Below are 19,571 nucleotides of genomic sequence, written 5' to 3'. Positions count from 1 at the left end.
GCTTACCACCTTGATCAGGGTTACCTATTGCATAACCAGAGTGGGTGGTACTCTTTCTCAAGGACACAGCTTGTAGGGCTGCTGCCTCCCAGCTCTAGCAAAATTTTTTCAATCCTAACCTCCATTACTGTCTGTATAGAGTTTACATGGTCTCCCTTTGCTTCTGTGGGTTACCTCCCAGTTCTCCAGTTCCTCCCACAATTCCAAAAACAGGAGTACTATAGGTTAATGGGCCACTGTAAATTGCTCCTGGTGGAGATAGATGAGCGGGTTGGCAAGGTGGAACTATGTCTCTACCAAAGGAGGTGTAAGGCACTCTTTCCATCTGCTAGCCTTCAGGTCACTGGGCAAAGTGTAGTACTTCCTCAGCCCTTCCCCAGCCTCGCCTGATCAGGGTCATGTGAAGCATGGGAGCGGGTGGTAGATGGCCGTATGGGCAGCCGGTGCACATCACACGTCCTGGTTGTGCAGCCACTGACACCAGACAGACAATCTCTGAAGAGTATTGATAATGGCTAGGGTCACCCATCTTGTATAGATACTGCCCAGAAAAAAGCAATGGCAGACCACTTCTGTAGAAACATTTGCCAAATCATTCATGGTCATGGAAAGTAGTGAGGTAGTGTTCATGGGCCACTCAGAAATCTGTGGCAGAGGGGAAAACTCTGATCCTGTAATGTTGAATGCACATCTTCAGGAAAAGTGCTATGAGGTTGGTGTGTGGTGAAATCGTAAATGCATTTTTATTGGTGCTTTTTTTTTTAGAACTATGCCAATCATCATTCCTCTTCTGCAGTCCTTTTTGCTATTATCTTCAGGTCCTCAATTAATCTTTTCCTTTATGCTTTTCCAGATTCTACAGGAAAACCCGGCTTGGAGGATTGCTGGACACAGAGTGCATTCCCTGCAGTGACCCAGTCACGCCCAGTCAGTCCCAGTGTAGGTGCCTGCTTCTCTTGCAGATTTCAAACTGGGTTCGAGACTATGCATAGTTGGAGAATATATAGTAAATTCATTTGCTCATACTGCCACCATTATTGACCCAATAATCCTATTTCTTCCATACCTATTGGGTATCTGCTCCATAAGATCATAAAATGTAGAAGCAGATTTAGGCCATTCAGCCCCTTAAGTCTGCTCTGCCATTCCATCATGACTGATTTACTATCCCTCTTGATCTTATTCTCCTACCTTCTTCCCATAACATTTGACGTCCTTATTAATTAAGATTATATCAAACTCTGCCTTAAATATACCCAGAGATTTGGCCTCCATAGCTGCCTGTGGCCATGAATCCAACAGATTCACTACCCTCAGGCTTAAGAAATTACTCCTTATCTCTGTATTCTGAGGCTACGCCTTCTGGTCTTGGACTCCCCACACTATAGGAAACATCCTCTCCACGTCCACGTCAGTCTCCAAACTGTTTCTATCTAAAAATTGCCCGAATTACTGTATATGGAGAGGTTGAGCAGGCTAGCACTTTGCTCCTTGTAGTGTGGGAGGTGGAGGGGCTAACCTTTTAGAGGTGTACAAAATCATGAAGGGCGTTAGACAGGGTTAATGCACACGGTCTTTTTCTCAGAGAAAGGGAATGCGATACTAAAGGGCATAGATTTAAGGTGAGGGAGGAAAGATTTAAAAGGGTCAAGGGGCAACTTCTTCTCCCAGAGGGTGGTCAGTAAATAGAATGAGATGCCAGAGGAAGCATTCAGGCAGGGACAGTACATTAGCAACACTTAAATACAATTGGACTGATATACAGATTGGAGAGACTTTGAGGGATATAGGCCAGATGTGGACAAAGGGGACTAACTTGGATGAACAACCAGGACACGAAGGGCTGAAGGGCTGTTTCCATACCCTAGTACTCTAATTCTAGTTCCATAAATGGACTAAAGAAGTGTAGACAAAAGCAAAACCTAATGAATGTTCTCCTGGGTTGCCAGCAGTGGAACATTTTCACTTCCTGGAGCTTTTGAGCCAGGTATGGTAGCCATGCACGCTACGAGACATATTCCAGGTGCCGTAGGGCAGGTGGAGTACCTCATCTGTGTTCATAGATACCCACCCCCACATTTCAGCCATCCGATCTCAGTCCTTATTTTAGGGAGAAGTCAAGCACAGGTCAGGTCATATCCCCACAGACAGAAACTGAAAATCACTATCATATGTTTCACAATGAGTATTAATAGAATGGTATTGGCAGAGAACTCGGAACAGGTTGTACAGTCACTTGTTCAGCCAGGGATAATATATGACAGTGGAGGAGAAAAAATACTATATAAGTAAGGCATATAATCTCCAGACAGACAACAAATATTCAGTGCTCTGTTACCTTTGAAGATAATTTTTGCCAAATTTGCAGCTCAGTCTAGCATTGCTTGTGATTGGTGTTCTTTATGACCAGAATGCTCCAGTGCAGTCTAATGGGTGGTGGAGGTTGGATGAGATGGGGTAATGAGTGTGGTTATCTCACTGTGTTGGGCGTCTGTCACAGGAAGACAGGTGTTACACTGTTTTGCATTTAAAGTTGTGCGTGCAGTGTGGTCCTCCTTGGACACGCCACGACATTCTGAGAGGGCACCATGACACACGTTTGTGTGTCTTGAAGGGAGGGGAGAGATGAGGACTGGAGTGATTGGTAAGAGCAATGGTGGAGGAAAGTGATTGGAGGCTGGGGAGATTAGGTTGGATGAAGAAGGCAAATTAGAAATGGAGCACCTTCCTCACCCTCACCCACCAATCAGAAAAGAGGGATTTGGAATAGGCATGAGTGAGGAGTTGCTAAGACTTGGGTAAGCATTTACCTCTCAATCCAGCACTGAAAGTATGCATGTAAAGCTGTGTATAATACTGGGACAATGCGGTACAGGTTAACCCAGAGCAATGGCGGAGGGAACAAATGAACCCAGGTGTAAATTTGTCCAGTTAGTGCAGATTCCACCTCCCCCAGATTGCCTCAGGAATCTAAATCCCATCCTCCCACACCCTTTCTCTTGCCACAGTCATCTTCTTCATGCCTCCTGTACCCACTTACACATGGATATAGGAGGCATGAAAACAACTAAGATAGCTATCTTTTGAGGATTTAAAAAATAATTATCTCAACTCATTTTATTCAGTCTGTAGGATCTCATCACTTTTTTCATCTAAGTTGTTCATCCATAAGACATAGGAGCAGAATTTTGCCATTTGGCCCATCAAACCTGCTCTGCAATTCCATCATCACACATAAAAGTTGCTGGTGAACGCAGCAGACCAGGCAGCATCTCCAGTAAGAGGTACAGTCAATGTTTTGGGCTGAGACCTTTCGTCAGGACTAAATGAAAGAAGAGCTAGTAAGAGATTTGAAAGTGGGAGGGGGAGGGGGAGATCCAAAATGAAAGGAGAAGACAGGGGGGGAGGGATGGAGCCAAGAGCTGGACAGGTGATTGGCAAAAGGGATATGAGAGGATCATGGGACAGGAGGCCCAGGGAGAAGGAAAAGGGGGAGGGGGAAGCCCAGAAGATGGGCAAGGGGTATAGTGAGAGGGACAGAGGGAGAAGAAGAATTTGTGTATATAAATAAATAAATAACGGATGGGCTATGAGGGGGAGGCGGGGCATTAGCGGAAGTTTGAGAAGCCAATGTTCATGCCATCAGGTTGGAGGCTACCCAGATGGAATATAAGGTGTTGTTCCTCCAACCTGAATGTGGCTTCATCTTTACAGTAGAGGAGGCCGTGGATAGACATATCAGAATGGTCCAATCATTTCGAATGTCCCCCTCCCCCTCCCACTTTCAAATCTCTTACTAGCTGTTCTTTCAGTTAGTCCTGACGAAGGGTCACGGCCCGAAACGTCGACTGTACCTCTTCCTAGAGATGCTGCCTGGCCTGCTGCATTCACCAGCAACTTTTATGTGTGTTGCTTGAAATTCCAGCATCTTCAGATTTCCTCGTGTCTGCAATTCCATCGTGGCTGATTTATTTTCCCCCTCAGTCCTATTTTTCTGCCTTCCCCCATACCAATATGTATCGTGACCAAGGGCATCTCACCTTCTTCCAGAATGTCCTGTAACTTCGCCAGGACATTCTTTGCCAAGTACCAGAGAGAGAACATACCATTCTGGCATTGCAAGAACATCTATTTGTTCCCTTATCATTGAGATCCCACTCTTTTTCCTACCTTCCTCTTCAGCCCAACTCCCATGGTCCACTTCCTTGAGAAGACGTTTCCCCCCAATGAGGCCCAAAATGGTGTACTTGCCTGAGGGAGATGTCCCTTGGGGTTTCCAGTACTAGCTGTTGCATTCCTCTCTTCCTGGCAATCTCTTGTTCTCTTTCTAAACCTCTTTTCTAAATCAGCTTGCCTTGCTTTGTAGTTGCTCCACAATCAGTCCAGTCACAGTTCCATTTCTGCAGAGCAGACTTCATGGCTGCATGTCCGTTAACCATTAGACCATAAGACATAGGAGCAGAAAAAGGCCAATCAGCCTATTGCGTCTGTTCCGCCATTCAAACTTGGCTGATTTAGTATCCCTCTCAATCCATTCTCCTGCCTTCCCACTGTAACTTTTTTATGCCTGACTAATCAAGAACCTATCAACCTCCATTTCAAATATATCCAACCAATTGGCCTCTACAGCCATCTGTGGCAATGGCTAAAAAAAATCCTCCTATCTCTGTTCTTAAGGGTCATATGCCGCCTGGTCCTAGACTCACCCACTATTGGAAATGGTGTCATAGGCACCGGAAGCATCTCTGACTCCCATTGTCCCAGAGCAGCATTCCATGTGACTAGGCTACGCGGCAATGACTTGCCCTTCATGTATTTCCTTTCTCTAAATTCAAGAGTTTTATTTACTCTATAACAGTACTTTCAACAGACACACACCTTTTTTTGTATTTTAACTACTGTGCCTTAGTAATGGTAGAGATACCCCGCAGACCCTGTTTACTGAATAGTTGCCCCACCACCCCTCCACCCATCACTTGTAACTTTTTGAATCCTAACGTCTCCTCTGGACTTGGACATGGGCTGGTGTGTTGACCTTTTATGCTTTCCCTGCTCTTTATTGCCAAGTGTGTAATGTATTTATCCTCCCCATACTGCTTCCCACACATTTGTGCTGATTGCTATATTTATTTTTGGATTATTTTCATCATCATGTATACTGTTCACTCATGCAAGCAAGGGACTGTATTGCACCCTGATAATAAAATAATTAACTGAACTAACTATTCTGAAGCCCAGTTCTGGGGCGCATTCTACAGTCTTCCGTTACCACTGTTTTAAGACTTCGGGGCCTGCGTTATAAATTGTCCATGTAGTGCAAAATGACAGGTAAAAGGAGGTTATCAGAGAGTTATAGAGCACTACAGAACAGGACCAGGCCTTTCAGCCCATCTAGTCCATGCTGAACAATTTTTCTGCCTAATTCCATCAACATGGACCCAGAGCATAGCCTTCCAAGGCCCTCCCCTCCATGTACCTAGCTAAATTTATCTTAAATGTTGAAATCAAACCTGTATCCACCGCTTTCACTGGCAGCTCATTCCATACTCTCACCACCCTCTGAGTGAAGAAGCTTTCCCTCATTTTCCCCTTAAATATTTCACCTTTCACCCTTAACCCATCTCCCTTGTAGTTTTAGTCTCGTCCAACCACAATGGAAAAAGCCTGCTCGCATTTACCCTATCTGTGCACCTCATAATTTTATACACTTCTGTTAATTTTACCCTTATTATCTCTGGGGAGACTTGATTTTTCAATTGTGTGACTTCAAGGGAAAAGAACTGGGTAAAGGTAAGTTCTAGGCAATAGAAATTCATGGCGTGCAATGAGGCCAGTGAGTTTCTGTAACCATGGAGGGTAAATGTACTCAGTTTCCCAGTTTTGTTTTATGATGAGGCACTTATCAAATACTCGTATGAGTATATTTTAACTTGGATAAAGAATTGTCTCCAAACCTGCCATTTAAACTTTGAAAGAAAATATTTTCTTTCTAAGCTTTAAGGGAAATGAATGGCGTTGGATTTGAGTGAGATGATAAAAGGCACAATGAATTATATTCACTCATAGCAGGTCTGTTTCAGATGATTTGTACTGTCCCATGTATAAATAATGATCAAATCAAGATAAAAGTTAATTCAGCGAAGTACCTTAGTGCTGTTTACAGAAGCATACCAGTTCTTAACAAAAACAGAAAATATTTCTGAGTTGTACCACCTGTGTGTGTGTGTTTTTTTTTGCTTCTTATTCTGGATTTTAGTTGTGTGACTTAATCTTTCAGGGAGAATATTAATGTGGCCTCTTATATACATGCTCTTATTCCAACATGAAATTGTGCACATAGTGAGAGATCTGCTGTTCTTAGACTGTAGTATCAATTACATACTGTCAGCTGTGGCTCATTTGCCTTCATGTTGAGTTTAAATCTACGGGTTCTGTGTTTGAGACCCCTCCAGAGGACTGAGCATAATAATCCATGCTGGCATTGAGGGAGTGGATAATGCTGTTTTTTTGGGTGCAAGCTGAGAAACTGATCATTTATTTCAAGCATTAGTTCAAAGAACAAAGGGTTTTATCCAAAGTATTCTCTTGTCACCATTTGTAGGACAGATTATCCATTCACTCTCACACTAGTGCTTTTGAGAGGCTATTTTCTATGTGGTGGTTTTCTGCACTGTTTCTTGCGCTCAAAGTACTTCATTGCTGGACAGTGTTTAAGGATTTTCTGAAAGGAAGCTGAAGGGTGCAAAGGAAAGTTATGTTTTTGTTTTGCTTTTAAATTCCACATTTTGTAAAAGATGAATTTATCAACGTTTTTAAAAAATCTGCACCATTCTATTCCCTCTCTCAATGCCCTGAATAACTGAATGCATGGGCTACTGGATCACTTCTCTACTTCTCCATAACCACCTATCATCGGTGGTGAATCTGTGGAATTCATTGCCACAGGCAGCTGTGGAGGCCAAGTCACTGGGTATATTTAAGGCAGAGTTTGATAGATTCTTGAAAAGTCAGAGCTTGAAGGGATGCAGGGCGAAGACAAGAGATTGGGGCCAAGTGGAAAAATGATGAAATGGCTGAGCCAAATGGCCTAATTCTGCTTCTATATATTATGGTCTAGTGATCTTATTTTCTGTTGTTAGAACATTGGTTTGTTAGTATAGCACAGGGGCAAATTCTATTTACCACCACGTCTGTGCCAACTACGATCCCCATCTAACTAACGCCCCCATCTGCAAAGGGTTTTTACTCCTCAATTCCTAGTTGCCTTGTGTGTCTGTCTGAATGTTTCTGAAATGTTGGGATTACATCTATTTCTCCTACTTCTCCCTTGGCAGCAAACTCAAGGGACAGTTTCCCCTATCATCTTAAAACGATGCCCTCTAATATTTGACATTTTTATCCTGGGAAAAGAATATCTACCCCATTTATGCCTCTTGTAATTTTATATGTTTCTATTAGACTGCCCCTTAGACTCCTATGTTCCAGTGAAAATGATCCAAATTTGTCCAATCGCTCCTTGCAATTAACGCTACCCAATCCAAACAACACGCTAGTGAACCTCATCTGCACCCTCTTCAAAGCCACCACGTCCTGCCTGTAACGCAGCGACAAGAATTGTTCTCCATCAGTGTTGCACAAAATAAAAATATCAATGTTGCGTTTGTCATATGCACAAGTACGTGCATGCAGAGGTGCACTGAAAAATGACCTTGCAGTGGCATCACAGGCACATAGCATCAGATAAGCAGCATTCACAAGAAAAGCATACATTGGACACAAATTGTACACTGTTTCACAACACAATTCACATAGTTCATTGTGAGTGGCATCACGGGTAGATAGAGTCATAAAGAAAGCTTTTGGCACATTGGCCTTCATAGATTAATGTACTGACTACAGGAGTTGGGATGTTATGTTGAAGTTGTATAAGATGTCGGTGAAGCCTGATTTGGAGCATTGTATGCAATTTTTGTCACCTACCTACAGGAAAGATATAGATAAGATTGAAAGAGTACAGAGAAAATTTACAAGAATGTTGCTGGGACTAGAGGACCTGAGTTATAAGGAGAGATTGAATAGGTTCGAACTTTATTCCCTAGGACGTAAAAGATTGAGGAGAGATTTGAAAGAGGAAAACAAAATTATGAAGCGTGTAGATAGGGTGAAGGCAAGCAAGCTTTTTTCAGAGGTTAGGTGAGACTTTAGAGGTCATAGGTTAAGGGTGAAAGTTGCAATGCTTAAGGGGAACATGAGAGGAAACAACTTCACTCAGAGAGTGAACTGAGTGTGGAACGAACTGCTAGCGCAGGTGGTGGATGTGGTCTTGATTTCAAGGTTTAAGGAAAGTTTGGATATGTAAAGGATGGGAGGGGTATGGTCCCAGTGCAGGTCAATGAAACTAGGCAGGTTAAATGCTTCCACATAGACTAGATGGGCTGAAAGGCCTGTTTCTGTGCTGTAGTTTTCTATGACACCTTTGATTCTATACCAGTTAGAACAAAGGTCCATTGTAGTGCTGAGTGATCAACGTGGTCATAATGTTCCTCTACTGAGTGGGAATTAATCCCAATTTTAGGGCATAAAATGGGTGTCATAGTAGCATAGCAGTTAGGGCAACACCACCACTGTTTGGGGCATCGGAGTTCAGAGTTTATGTCTGACACTCTGTAAGAAGTTTGTATGTCCTTCCATGAAACGTGTGTTTCCTCCGGGTGCTCTGGAATCCTCCCACAGTCGAAAGACGTACCAGTTAGTAGGTTAATTGGTCATTATAAATTGTCCTGTGGTTAGACTGGGGTTAATACGTGGGTTACTGGGCAATGTGGCTCATTGGACCAGAAGGGCGTGTTCCGTCATGTATTTCAAAATAAATAAAAACATGAAATATGATAGAAACAGGCTTTAAAATAATCATAGTCAATAATTCACCTTTGAGGGATGAAATACAGTGTGGTGATGTGTCTGTCCATGCAGAGCAAGGAATTCCCTAGTTCTTGCTGTACTGATGGTTACACTTTGAGCTGGAAAAAAACCTTTATCCTTCCAGTGAGCTAATGAAAGTAGGATGCGAGTGTTGAATGCAAATTTATCTGACAGTATTGAGAAGCAAGTGCCAGAATCACAATGTCACTCTAAATCTGTACTTAAGTTGTGAATGCTCCATTCTCCAAGTGCTGGGGTGTACCTGGAGAGGATCCAGTGTACCAGCAATGTACAGGTTTTCCCCGCTATCTGAAAATAGAGTGTTCCTATGAAACCTCTAGTAAGCCGAAATGGCGTCAAGCGAAGAAGCAGTTACCATTAATTTATATGGGAAAAATTTTTGAGCATTCCCAGACCCAAAAAATAACCTACCAAATCATACCAATTAGCACATAAAACCTAAAAAAACACTAACATATAGTAAAAGCAGGAATGATATGATAAATACACAGCCTATGTAAAGTAGAAATAATGTATGTACAGTGTAGTTTCACTTAGCAAAATCGGGAAGATTTAGCCAAAACCGATTTGTCGAAAAAAATCGGCATGGGCATACATGCGCACACACCTGCCCGCGCAAGGTTTCACGGTCGTGGTAGTCTTTATCGGGGTAAACACAAGTTTAAAGCGGGCGCCTTTTCTCGTAAAAGCGAAAATCCTCTTTGGATTTCTTTTAGTTAGCGAAAACAGGTACTAATATAGGTCTTTTGTAAAAGCGAAGTGGTGTAAAGTGAACTTTCGTAAAGCGGGGGACACCTGTATCCCTGTGATTTCGTGGACAGCTGGGCAGCAGGTAATCAGCAAAGTAATGGAAAAGTTGGTGAACTGCCTGTTATCTATGCTGGGATAGATCTTCAGGCCAAGAATAAAATGTCTTCACTGCACAGGAGTCTTAGGGCTTTCTCTTTTTCTGTTTGCTTCACAGGTACCTCCAGAACAGATGTGGTGAAGGTTCTGAGCTCCGCCGCTCCCCCATATGACACTGCCCTTGTCGCTGTGATCTGCAGCGCCCTGACGACAGTCCTACTGGCTGCGCTACTTCTCTGTTTCATCTACTGCAGACGGCTGATTGCAGAAAAGCAGAGCAATGGTAACTCTAAAGATAAGCTTTATTGGCCTCACATATATTGAAACATCCAGTGAAATGCAGCATTTGCATCAACGACCAATGCAGTCTGCAGACAGTGGCGGGAATTGAACCCGAAATGCTAGTGCTGTAAAGAATTACAGTAACCACTGTGCTGTCATGTTTGCTTGTCCTGCGAGGTAGAGTCATACAGCACTACAGACTGGAAACAGATCCTTTGGCCCATCCATTCCAGGCCAACCTGACCTTCGGCCTAGTCTCATTTACCTGCACCCAAACCATATCCCTGCAAACCTCTCTCGTCCATGTAGCTTTCCAAACTCCTCGTAATTGTTACAGTCGAACTCTACTACTGGCGGCTCGTTCCACACTTACACCACCCTCTGAGTAAAGAGCTTTCTGCTCAGATTCCCTTTAAGTATTTCACTCTTCACCTTAAACCTAGGGCCTCTAGTTTTAGTCTCACCAAACCTGAAGGGACAAAGCCTGCATGCTTCCATCCTATCTATTCACCTCATAATTTTGAATTCCTCTATCAAATCTCCCCCAACATTCTCCTATGCTTCAAGGGGGGAAAAATGAGTCCTAACCAATCTCTATAACTCGGGTCCTCAAGTCCCAGTACATCTTTTAAATTTTCTCTGCACTCTTTCCAGTTAATTGATAATTTTCCTCTAGGAAGATGACAGAATGGGAAGCAATACTCCAGATTCAGCCTCATCAAAATCTTCTGCAACATCAACACCACATCCCAAGTCCTGTATTTAATGCCCTAATTTATGAGGGCCAATGTACCAAGAGCTCTCTTTAACACTTTCATCTCCCTGTGAAGCCACTTTCAAGGAACTTTGGATCTGTATTCCCGGGTCCCTTTGTTCTACGGCATGCGTCAGTGCCCTGCCATTCACAATGCTGGTCCTACCCTGGTTTGTCCTCCCAAAGTGTAAAACCTCACACTTGCCTGCATTAAACTCATGTTGTCAAGTCCCAGTAACATCCTTGTAAATTTTCTCTCTACTGTACTATTTTGAGGCTATTGATATCTTTCCTGTGGATTGGTGACCAGATCTACACACAATAATCCAAATTTAGACTCACCAATTTATGCAACTTCAAAATAACATTCCAACTCCTGGTAGTGTGACAGTCTCAAAAACACAAGAAAAGCAAACCATCATCCCTCAACCCTGCTCAGCTGTTTAATATTTGGCTGAGCGTGGTAGCCTTAACTCCTCCGTCCTCAATTCCTTATTCTTTCAGATATATAATTATCTCTTCCTTAAGTATTTCTTAAGATCTGGCCTTTACTACTCTCAGTAGCAGAGAATTCCAGAGACCCACTACCTTCTGAGAGAATAAATTTCTAAAGACCTTAGTTTCAACTCTGAATTGTGCGCTTTTCCTCATCAGACACTGATATCTAATTTTGAAATGTTCATTCCGGTGACAGTGATGTAGCCGATTCCTCTTCCCAGCGTTTATAGTGCAGAGTATATCGGAGAGACTAGATTATTTGTCACATGTACGTTGAAACATACGGTGGAATGTGTAGTTTGCATCAGTGACCAACACGGTCCGAGGATGTGCTGGGGACAGCCTGAAAATGTGACCGTGCTTCCGGCACCAACGTAGCACATCCACAACTTACTGACTCGAAAACATTTGGAATGTGGGGAGGAGAATTGGAGCACCCAGGGAGAAACCCACGGGTCACAGGGAGAACATGTAAACTTCTTACAGACAGCGGCAGGAATTGAACTGGTACATCAAACACCAATCTGGCCACTGCATAGCTGTGCTAACCCGTTGTGCTGTTTATATTTTAATCTTGTTTTCAGCCGCTTTTTGGGACAGAGCAGCCACTACATTTGAAATTTTCTCATTACCTATAAAGCAATTAGGACTGTCCAGCTGTGGAGAAAGTAATTTTATAAATGAGGTGGACTTCTTCTATGAAGTGCATTGAATCCCTTCTATCAAGCTTAATGAGTTTAATGTAATGTTAAAGAAACACTTTTCTTCTGACAACGTACATTGGAGCTTTAGCTAGATGCATCTATGTCACTGTCCTTCCTCAACAAAGTTCACTCACTCAGACTTCTTCTTTTAGGACTTCAGAGGCCCCGAATGCATGAGCAAGCCAGAGACGAGTCTTTGTCGTCTGAGGGACAATTGGGTAACACAAGCACTGAAGGATTGGTGAAATACTGTCAGAATGCCAATGCTGTGAATAATTCGCCACAATCTCTCGGTAAGAGAAGCCCATTATGAAAACTGTGACTGCAATGGCATAAAAGCTGACACTATATCATTTTAGGGGAACATAGGGATGAGCAATAGGTGCTGACTTCACCGATGAGCCCAAATCCAACGCTCAAAAGAAAAAGATTAGTAGAAGTTAAGATTAGGTTATGACTTTGTGTTCACTAAAGTCAATGACTTTCCTATTTTCCTGCCCCATTCCCAGATCCTTTGATTTCCTTTGAGTGCAAGATGTATTAACCACTGTCTGGAATAAGTTCATGACAGTTTCCACAGCTTGTTGCTGTAGCAGGGTTTCCAACCTGAAGTCCATGGACCCCTTGCTTAATGGTGTTGGTCCATGGCAAAAAAAAAGGTTCAGAACCCATGCAGAGAATTCTAAAGATTCAGTGTACTCAGAGTGTAGAAACTTCTCTTTAATCCCTGGCTCTAAAACTCCGCTCCCTGATTTTTCTCTCCACAGCAAAGATAACGATGTCTTGGCACCTACTGTGTCAAACCTTCTTAGAATCTTATGTGTTTCAACAAAATAATTTGTTAATATTAATGTCAGTCAGGATACAAAAGATGTACGGAAATTCATACTGGATGAGACAGAACCACATTATGCAGTGGGTATTATGCTTGATATACCAGTGGATATGTGCTTACATTTTGCACAACATGCAAACAGAAGAAATAATTTAGCAGTAATTTGTGTCCAATGTAGATTGTTTCTGTATCGCTCAGCTGCTGGCTTGCACACGAATAAATATTGCTGTCAAGCTGTGCACAGTTTGCTCCTAATTGATAGAAAATGGTATGAATGAAGTCAATCTGCTTGTTAAAGGAAGTTGATTTTTGATCAGGTCATGAGAAAATCTCCCTGCTGCTATATAACTTCATGGGGCCTTAATATTCATTGGAAGCTCAATTTGACTTCAGATTCGATGGCTGGCAATTCTAGAACTGCAGTACCTCTCAGTACAATGCTAAAAGTTAAAAGTGAGGAGAAGTCTAATCTTTGGGTCTTCTAGCTCAGATGAAATGCATTCTCAGCTGAAGCAAACTGTTTGTACAAAGGATAGTTTCACATTGTGCCAAAGAGAGTGCACTGTGTCGTTTAGATGTGGGAGAGGCAGGAGTTGTCTGAGGTGTAGAGTATGCCACTGCAGGACTAAATTCTTAGCTGTGTATCTAACTGAATGAGAATTAAATGAGGAGTTTGGAACATTTAATTTCAGGTTACAGACCATGAAAAATAAATCTCAAATATAGTGACATTGGTGTTTACATATGGATATGGAAATGTAAAAAAAAACACACATTTTATAAGTTACACACACAAAATGCTGGAGGAACTCAGCAGGCCAGACAGAAATTTTGGGCCAAGACCCTCCGGCAGGCCTAGAGAAAAAACAAGGAGTCGATTTAAAAGGTGGGGAGGGGAGAGGGAAACACAAGGTGATAGGTGAAACTGGGAGGGAGAGGGATGAAGTAAATGAGCTGGGCAGTTGATTGGCGAAAGAGATGGCTGGAGAAGGGGGAGTCTGATAGAAGAGGATAGAAGGCCATGGAAGAAAGAAAAAGGGGGAGGAGCACCAGAGGGAGGGGAGCTTCCACATAAGAGGGAAGCTTGAGAAATCGATGTTCATGCCATCAAGTCGGAGGCTATCCAGACGGAATATAAACTATTGTTCCTCCAACCTGAGTGTGGCCTCTTTGCGATATTAGGGAAGGCTGTGGGTTGATGTATCGGAATGGCCTCCTCAACTGTTGCAATGCCAATTCCGATATGTCAATCCATAGCATCCTCTACTGTCGCGATGTGGCCATACTCAGGTAGAGTAACAACAGTAGTATATTAGGGAGTGAAGTGGAATATTGGCCTTTGTTGCAAGAGTATGGAGGATGAAAACTAGGAAGTGTGTCAAAGTTTAAAGTGATGTACCGGGGTGTGGCCACTGTCACATGCAGACAGCTACTTGGAGCCACAGGTAAGAGCTGAGAGTACAGACTAGCACAAAGGTGATTGATCTGCCCCAGAAGAAACATGACAAGCCTCTTCACCAGAGGTGCTACCAGTCCTTTGACACCCCATACACCCCTGGGAAAATTACCTCTGGATAAATGAGCACATGTTTAAGACTGAGCTACAGATTAATTTCTTCTCTCAGGGCTATAAACCTTCTCTAGAGAGTTTAGGATGTCAAGCAATTGAGTATATTCAATGCAGAGGATTTGAGGGATAAGCAGGAAAGTAGAACAGAGATCAAAGATCCTACAAGTCATGACTGTATTTGATTGTAGTGTGAACTTGAGGGGCAATGTAACCTACTCTTATTTTTTATGTTCTAAATGGTAGAAGTTCTTCTGCATCTACAAAAACAGACTTTGAACCAGCAATGTTCTCCACAAGTTTTTTTTAAAGATAAAACATGGTAACAGGCCCTTCTGGCCCAATGAGCTCGCAATTACACCTATGTGACCAATTAACCTGCTAGGTTTTATGCAAAGCTTAGGGGAGATGAGATTTTAATACACATAATGTACAATACATTATGCATTTATGATTATGAGCTAGGGCCTTTTGTGCAAAATTTGCAGTGTAATCTCTTACTGTGGTACGAGATCTTAAAGTAGAAGTTTCCATTAGGATCGCCACATCAAGCTGTGGTACTGCTTTGGTACAGACTTGGCCCAAAGTGGTAGGTTGTCATGGAGATGGACAAAATGCACTCTAATGGAAAGTGGGACATTGGCTATCAATCATAGAATTATGGAATAATGCAGAATGAAACAGGCCCTTCGGCCCCATTCATCTATACTAAACAAGCTAGTTCCCATTTTCCTGCATTTAGTCTGTATCCCTCTGAACCAGGGGTTCCAACTTGGGGTCCGTGAACCCCTCAGTTAATGGTAGGGGTCCTTGGCATAAGAAAGGGTTGGGAACTCCTGCTCTAAACCTTCCCTATCCATATACTCATTCAGATGTATTTTAAATGTCATTGTTTTATCTACCTCAGGAAGAACTAAATCGTCTCTTTGTCTCATGGTTTGGAAAAGGTCCTCCCATATTTGCAGGAGAAACTCCTCAGCCTTCAGTTGAAGCGTGCTTTTTAGTTATTGACTGTATCACTCATGTGCTTTAATGGTATAGTTTCCTAATAGCAACGCACATCACTCCACATCATTGTAATTTACTGAGTAACTATTCTATGTGCAATGGGTGCCTTACTCATTCCCAAATTACTTGCCAAATAGAGCTCCACTTAGCAGTCACTTTACAGATCTCTATTATAACATACTTGAAAATATTACACTACAGGGTTGAATTTCTAGTCTGGGTAATGATCAGTTTTTTAAAGAAGGAAATTAAATAAGGCATGAGTAGCATTTACTTTCTTCTCCAAATGAACTGGAACAAAGTTTGTGTTACTGGTTACCAGGAGCAGATAAAACCAGTCATTTCACCTTCACAAGTCATTTTTGCTGTCCTTGTACTTAGGGCCAGCTGATGTGGTTCAGCCTGAAGATGCACCGCTTACCTTGAGATCATGTTTCGTGACCTATCTGTGTCCATCGGGATCTGATGACCAGGACAGAAGGTAAACTTGGTAAAAAAGTACAAACAGATGGTTTTCTGGTGTGTGTAAGGAGTTGGGGGCCAGTGGTGGTGATATTAACCACAGTGATTGGTGAAATATTAACTTAATCAACAGAAATGATTAGGTGGTGATAAATGGAATTTCGAAAACCTGATTTTCCCAATTAGAGCAGTAACACAATTAAATTTCTGTCAAAATGTTTCCCAAGTTAATCGAATGTTAATCTTCCTGTGTCTTATTTATTTAGAGATACTATGCAGAACAAGCCTTCCGGCCTAGCAACCCACTTATTTAACCCTGGCCTAATCACAGGGCAATTTACAGTGACCAATTAACCTGCCAACTGATACGTCATTTGACTGTGGGAGGAAACCAGAGCACCAGGAGGAAACCCACATATATCACAAACTCATTACAGAGGAAGCTGGAGTTGTACTCCGAACTTTGATGCCCTGAACTATAACAGCATTGTACTAACCACTACACTACTGTGGCAACCAGTATTGAGTTTGCATTAATAAGTATTCTATTGATAACTTTGATTAGTGATGACTACCTTTCAGTGGGTCTGATTGTGCACAATACTGTGGTGTAAAGAATCAAACAATTTGGAACCATGCCCTTTGGTCCTACTGGAGCATGCCGACCAAGATGCTCATCCAAGCTCGTCCCATTTGCCAGCATTTGACCCATATCCCTTTAGCTCTTCTTATCCATGTAACTGTTCAAATGTCTTTGTAATGCTGTTATTGAAATAAGAAATAGGAGCAGGAGTAGCCCATAAGGCCTATTGGGCCTGCGCCGCCAATCAATAAGATCATGGCTGATCTGTCCATGGATTCATCTCCACCTACCTGCCTTTTCCCCATAACCCTTAATTACCAGTACCCTGTACAGTTGCAGCATATGCTCCCTGCTCTTAAATTCAATCCCTCTGGCAATGAAAGTCAACATTCCATTTGCCTTCTTGATAGCCTCCTGTACCAGCAAACCAACCTTTTGTGATTCATGCACAAGCACCCCCAAGTCCCCCTGCACAGCAGCATGCTGCAATTTTTTACCATTTAAATAATAATCTCATCTTCCATTTTTCCTACCAAAGTGGATGACCTTGCATTTACCAACATTGTACTCTCTCTGCCAGACCCTTGCCCACTCACTTAACCTATCTATATCTCTCTGCAGCCTCGCTGTATCTTCTGCACAATTTGCTTTCCCACTCAATTTAGTGTCATCAGCAAACCTAGGTGCACTACACTGGGTCCCCTCTTCCAGATTGTTAATGTTTATCATGAACAGTTGTGGGCCCAGCACCGACCCCTGCGGCACAACGCTCAGCACTGATTGCCAACCAAAGTAACAGCCATGTGTCCCAACTCTCTGCCTTCTATTATTTGACCAATCCTCTATCCATGCTAATACATCACCCCCAACTCTATGCATCCTTATCTTATGGATAAGTCTTTTATGCTGCTCTTTATCGAATGCCTTCTGGAAATTAACATCCATCTATTCCCCCCTATCCACTGCGCTTGTCATGTCCTCAAAGCTGACAGCTCATTCCAGATATGTACAACTCTCTGTGTGAAGACATTGCCCCTCAGCTCCCTTGTAAATTTTGCCCCTCTCACCTTAAACCTGTGTCCTCTAGTTTTTGAATCCCTTTCCTTCGGAGAAAATGACCGTGTGCATTCACACCTCCATAAAATCACACCTCTGTCTCCTTCGCTTCAAGGGATAAAGTCCTAACCCGCCCAACCTCTGCCATCAGATTTCTGAATGGCTAATGAACCAGCCCATGAAAACTACCTCACTATTTTTGGCTCCCTTTTAGCACTATATATATTTGTATTTCTTGCTGTAATGTATAATTGTTTTTTATGAATCGCACTCTACTTAACAAATTTCACCACAGTGATATTAGACCTGATTCTGATTTTCCCTAGAGTTCTGGCAACATCCTCGTCAAACTTTTCTGAACTCTTTCCATGATGTAATGATGTACTTTGAGCATGTGTCTTGGTATTCCGTATCATATAAATGTCTTCCACCAGAAGCTCTTGTGAGAGACTGATGGGAAACAAGGGGAGGCCCAACAACAACAAACCTTCACCCTTTCAGGATTTCACGGCATGGCAGTGTAGTGGTTAGTGCTTCCCTTTACTCTGCCAGTGATCACCAAATGGGGTTCAATTCTCACTGCTGTCAGTAAGGAGTATGTATGTTCTCTCCTTGACCTCTTTGATTTCCTCCACGTGCTCCCATTTCCTCCCACTTTCCAAAGACTTATGGTTGGGGTAGTGAGTTCTGGGTGGCTCCAGTGACATGGCCACCCCTGCAGGCTGCCCAGCACAATCCTTGCTGATATGATTTCTCTGTATAGTTCAATATTTCAATGTCCATTTGACAAATAGAGCTATTCTCTCACCAGCTTCCTTATAAGCAACAGCACCTTGTTTTTCTCAGGTTGTGTACTTTAATGGGGGGAAGGGCTGGGATAGCAGTTCCCATTGGCAGGCATTCCTACCCCAGGAGTTCCATAGAAAATGGTCCATGAAAAAGAGGGAGGAGCAGGATTCTTCACATGGTTAATTATTGGCCGTGAGGTACAGTCTGAGCCTGTTTCCTCTGGGAGAGGATGGGGCAGGGGAAGTATAGGAATCCCTCTTTTGAAGGCAGGCAGAGGCTTGAGTTTACAGCTGCAAGCTCTACACAAGCATCAGCCTGTAACATCTTCTCACCCATTTTGAAGATTATTTGTCACATGATATCAAAACATACAGTGAACTGCGCCACACACATCAGAGTTGCTGGTGACGCAGCAGGCCGGGCAGCATCTCTAGGAAGAGGTACAGTCGACGTTTCAGGAGGGTCTCAGCCCGAAATGTCGACTATACCTCTTCCTAGAGATGCTGCCTGGCCTGCTGCGATCACCAGCAACTTTGATGTGTGTTGCTTGAATTTCCAGCATCTGCAGATTTCCTCGTGTTTGTGTTTTTAAGTGAACTGTGCCATTTGTGTTAGCAACCAACATGCGTAAGGGTGTGCTGGGCACAGCCTGCAAATGTCGCCATGCATTCCAGTGCCAAATTAGTATACCAACATTGCTCGGCAGAATAAGGCCAAACACAGCAAGCAATAAAACGACAGCAAAACAAGGTCTGTTCCTCCCTCTCACCCACGCACACAGTCTTCTCACCCCAGGACAGGCTACCAGTCTCCAGCAGACTCAGACTTAGGTTCACTGACATTGGGCTTTGACTTTCCCAGTGGACTTGTAGAGATTCACCACAGACTCGGCTCCGTCCAATGAGCCTTGACCTCTGGACTTTCTGATTTGACCCTCAGGCCTCGATTCACTGAACACTAGGCATTAAACTCCAGTCTCACTGAGTCATGAACCTGGAGGGTGGGGGCCATCAGAACTTACTTCTCTTGGCCATGAGGAACTCTGACTCCGGGACACCGACCATTCACTGACCTAGTGGGGCCCTTGTCCCTGACCACAGATAAGCCATGTCAGCATTGCTGGTCTTCAAGCATGGAGTGGAAACTTGGACTCTGTCTGACCTTTAATTCCCCCACAGGCTCATCCTTAAACCCTATCCTGAACCCTAACTTCTCTCTCTGTCTCCAAAACCATCTTTATAAAC

The 19,571-nt window shown here is 43.0% G+C and overlaps 1 protein-coding gene across 2 annotated transcripts in view; it reads left to right on the top strand.

Annotated features, from left to right (window-relative positions):
* eda2r (ectodysplasin A2 receptor) overlaps positions 1-19,571 on the top strand; it is an 84,615-nt gene that overhangs the window by 49,553 nt on the left and 15,491 nt on the right. For both annotated transcript variants that reach the window (XM_072271318.1, XM_072271316.1), the window contains exons 5-8: positions 854-939; positions 9,908-10,072; positions 12,180-12,320; positions 15,819-15,918. In XM_072271318.1, the coding sequence (XP_072127419.1) occupies positions 854-939; positions 9,908-10,072; positions 12,180-12,320; positions 15,819-15,918 (492 nt within the window). The remainder of the gene's footprint in view (positions 1-853; positions 940-9,907; positions 10,073-12,179; positions 12,321-15,818; positions 15,919-19,571) is intronic.

Source organism: Mobula birostris, chromosome 10, assembly GCF_030028105.1.
Source record: "Mobula birostris isolate sMobBir1 chromosome 10, sMobBir1.hap1, whole genome shotgun sequence".
NCBI classification, from domain to species: Eukaryota; Metazoa; Chordata; class Chondrichthyes; order Myliobatiformes; family Myliobatidae; genus Mobula; species Mobula birostris.
Note: the sequence above shows the minus strand (reverse complement) of the source record. Positions and strands in the feature narration are given on the sequence as shown.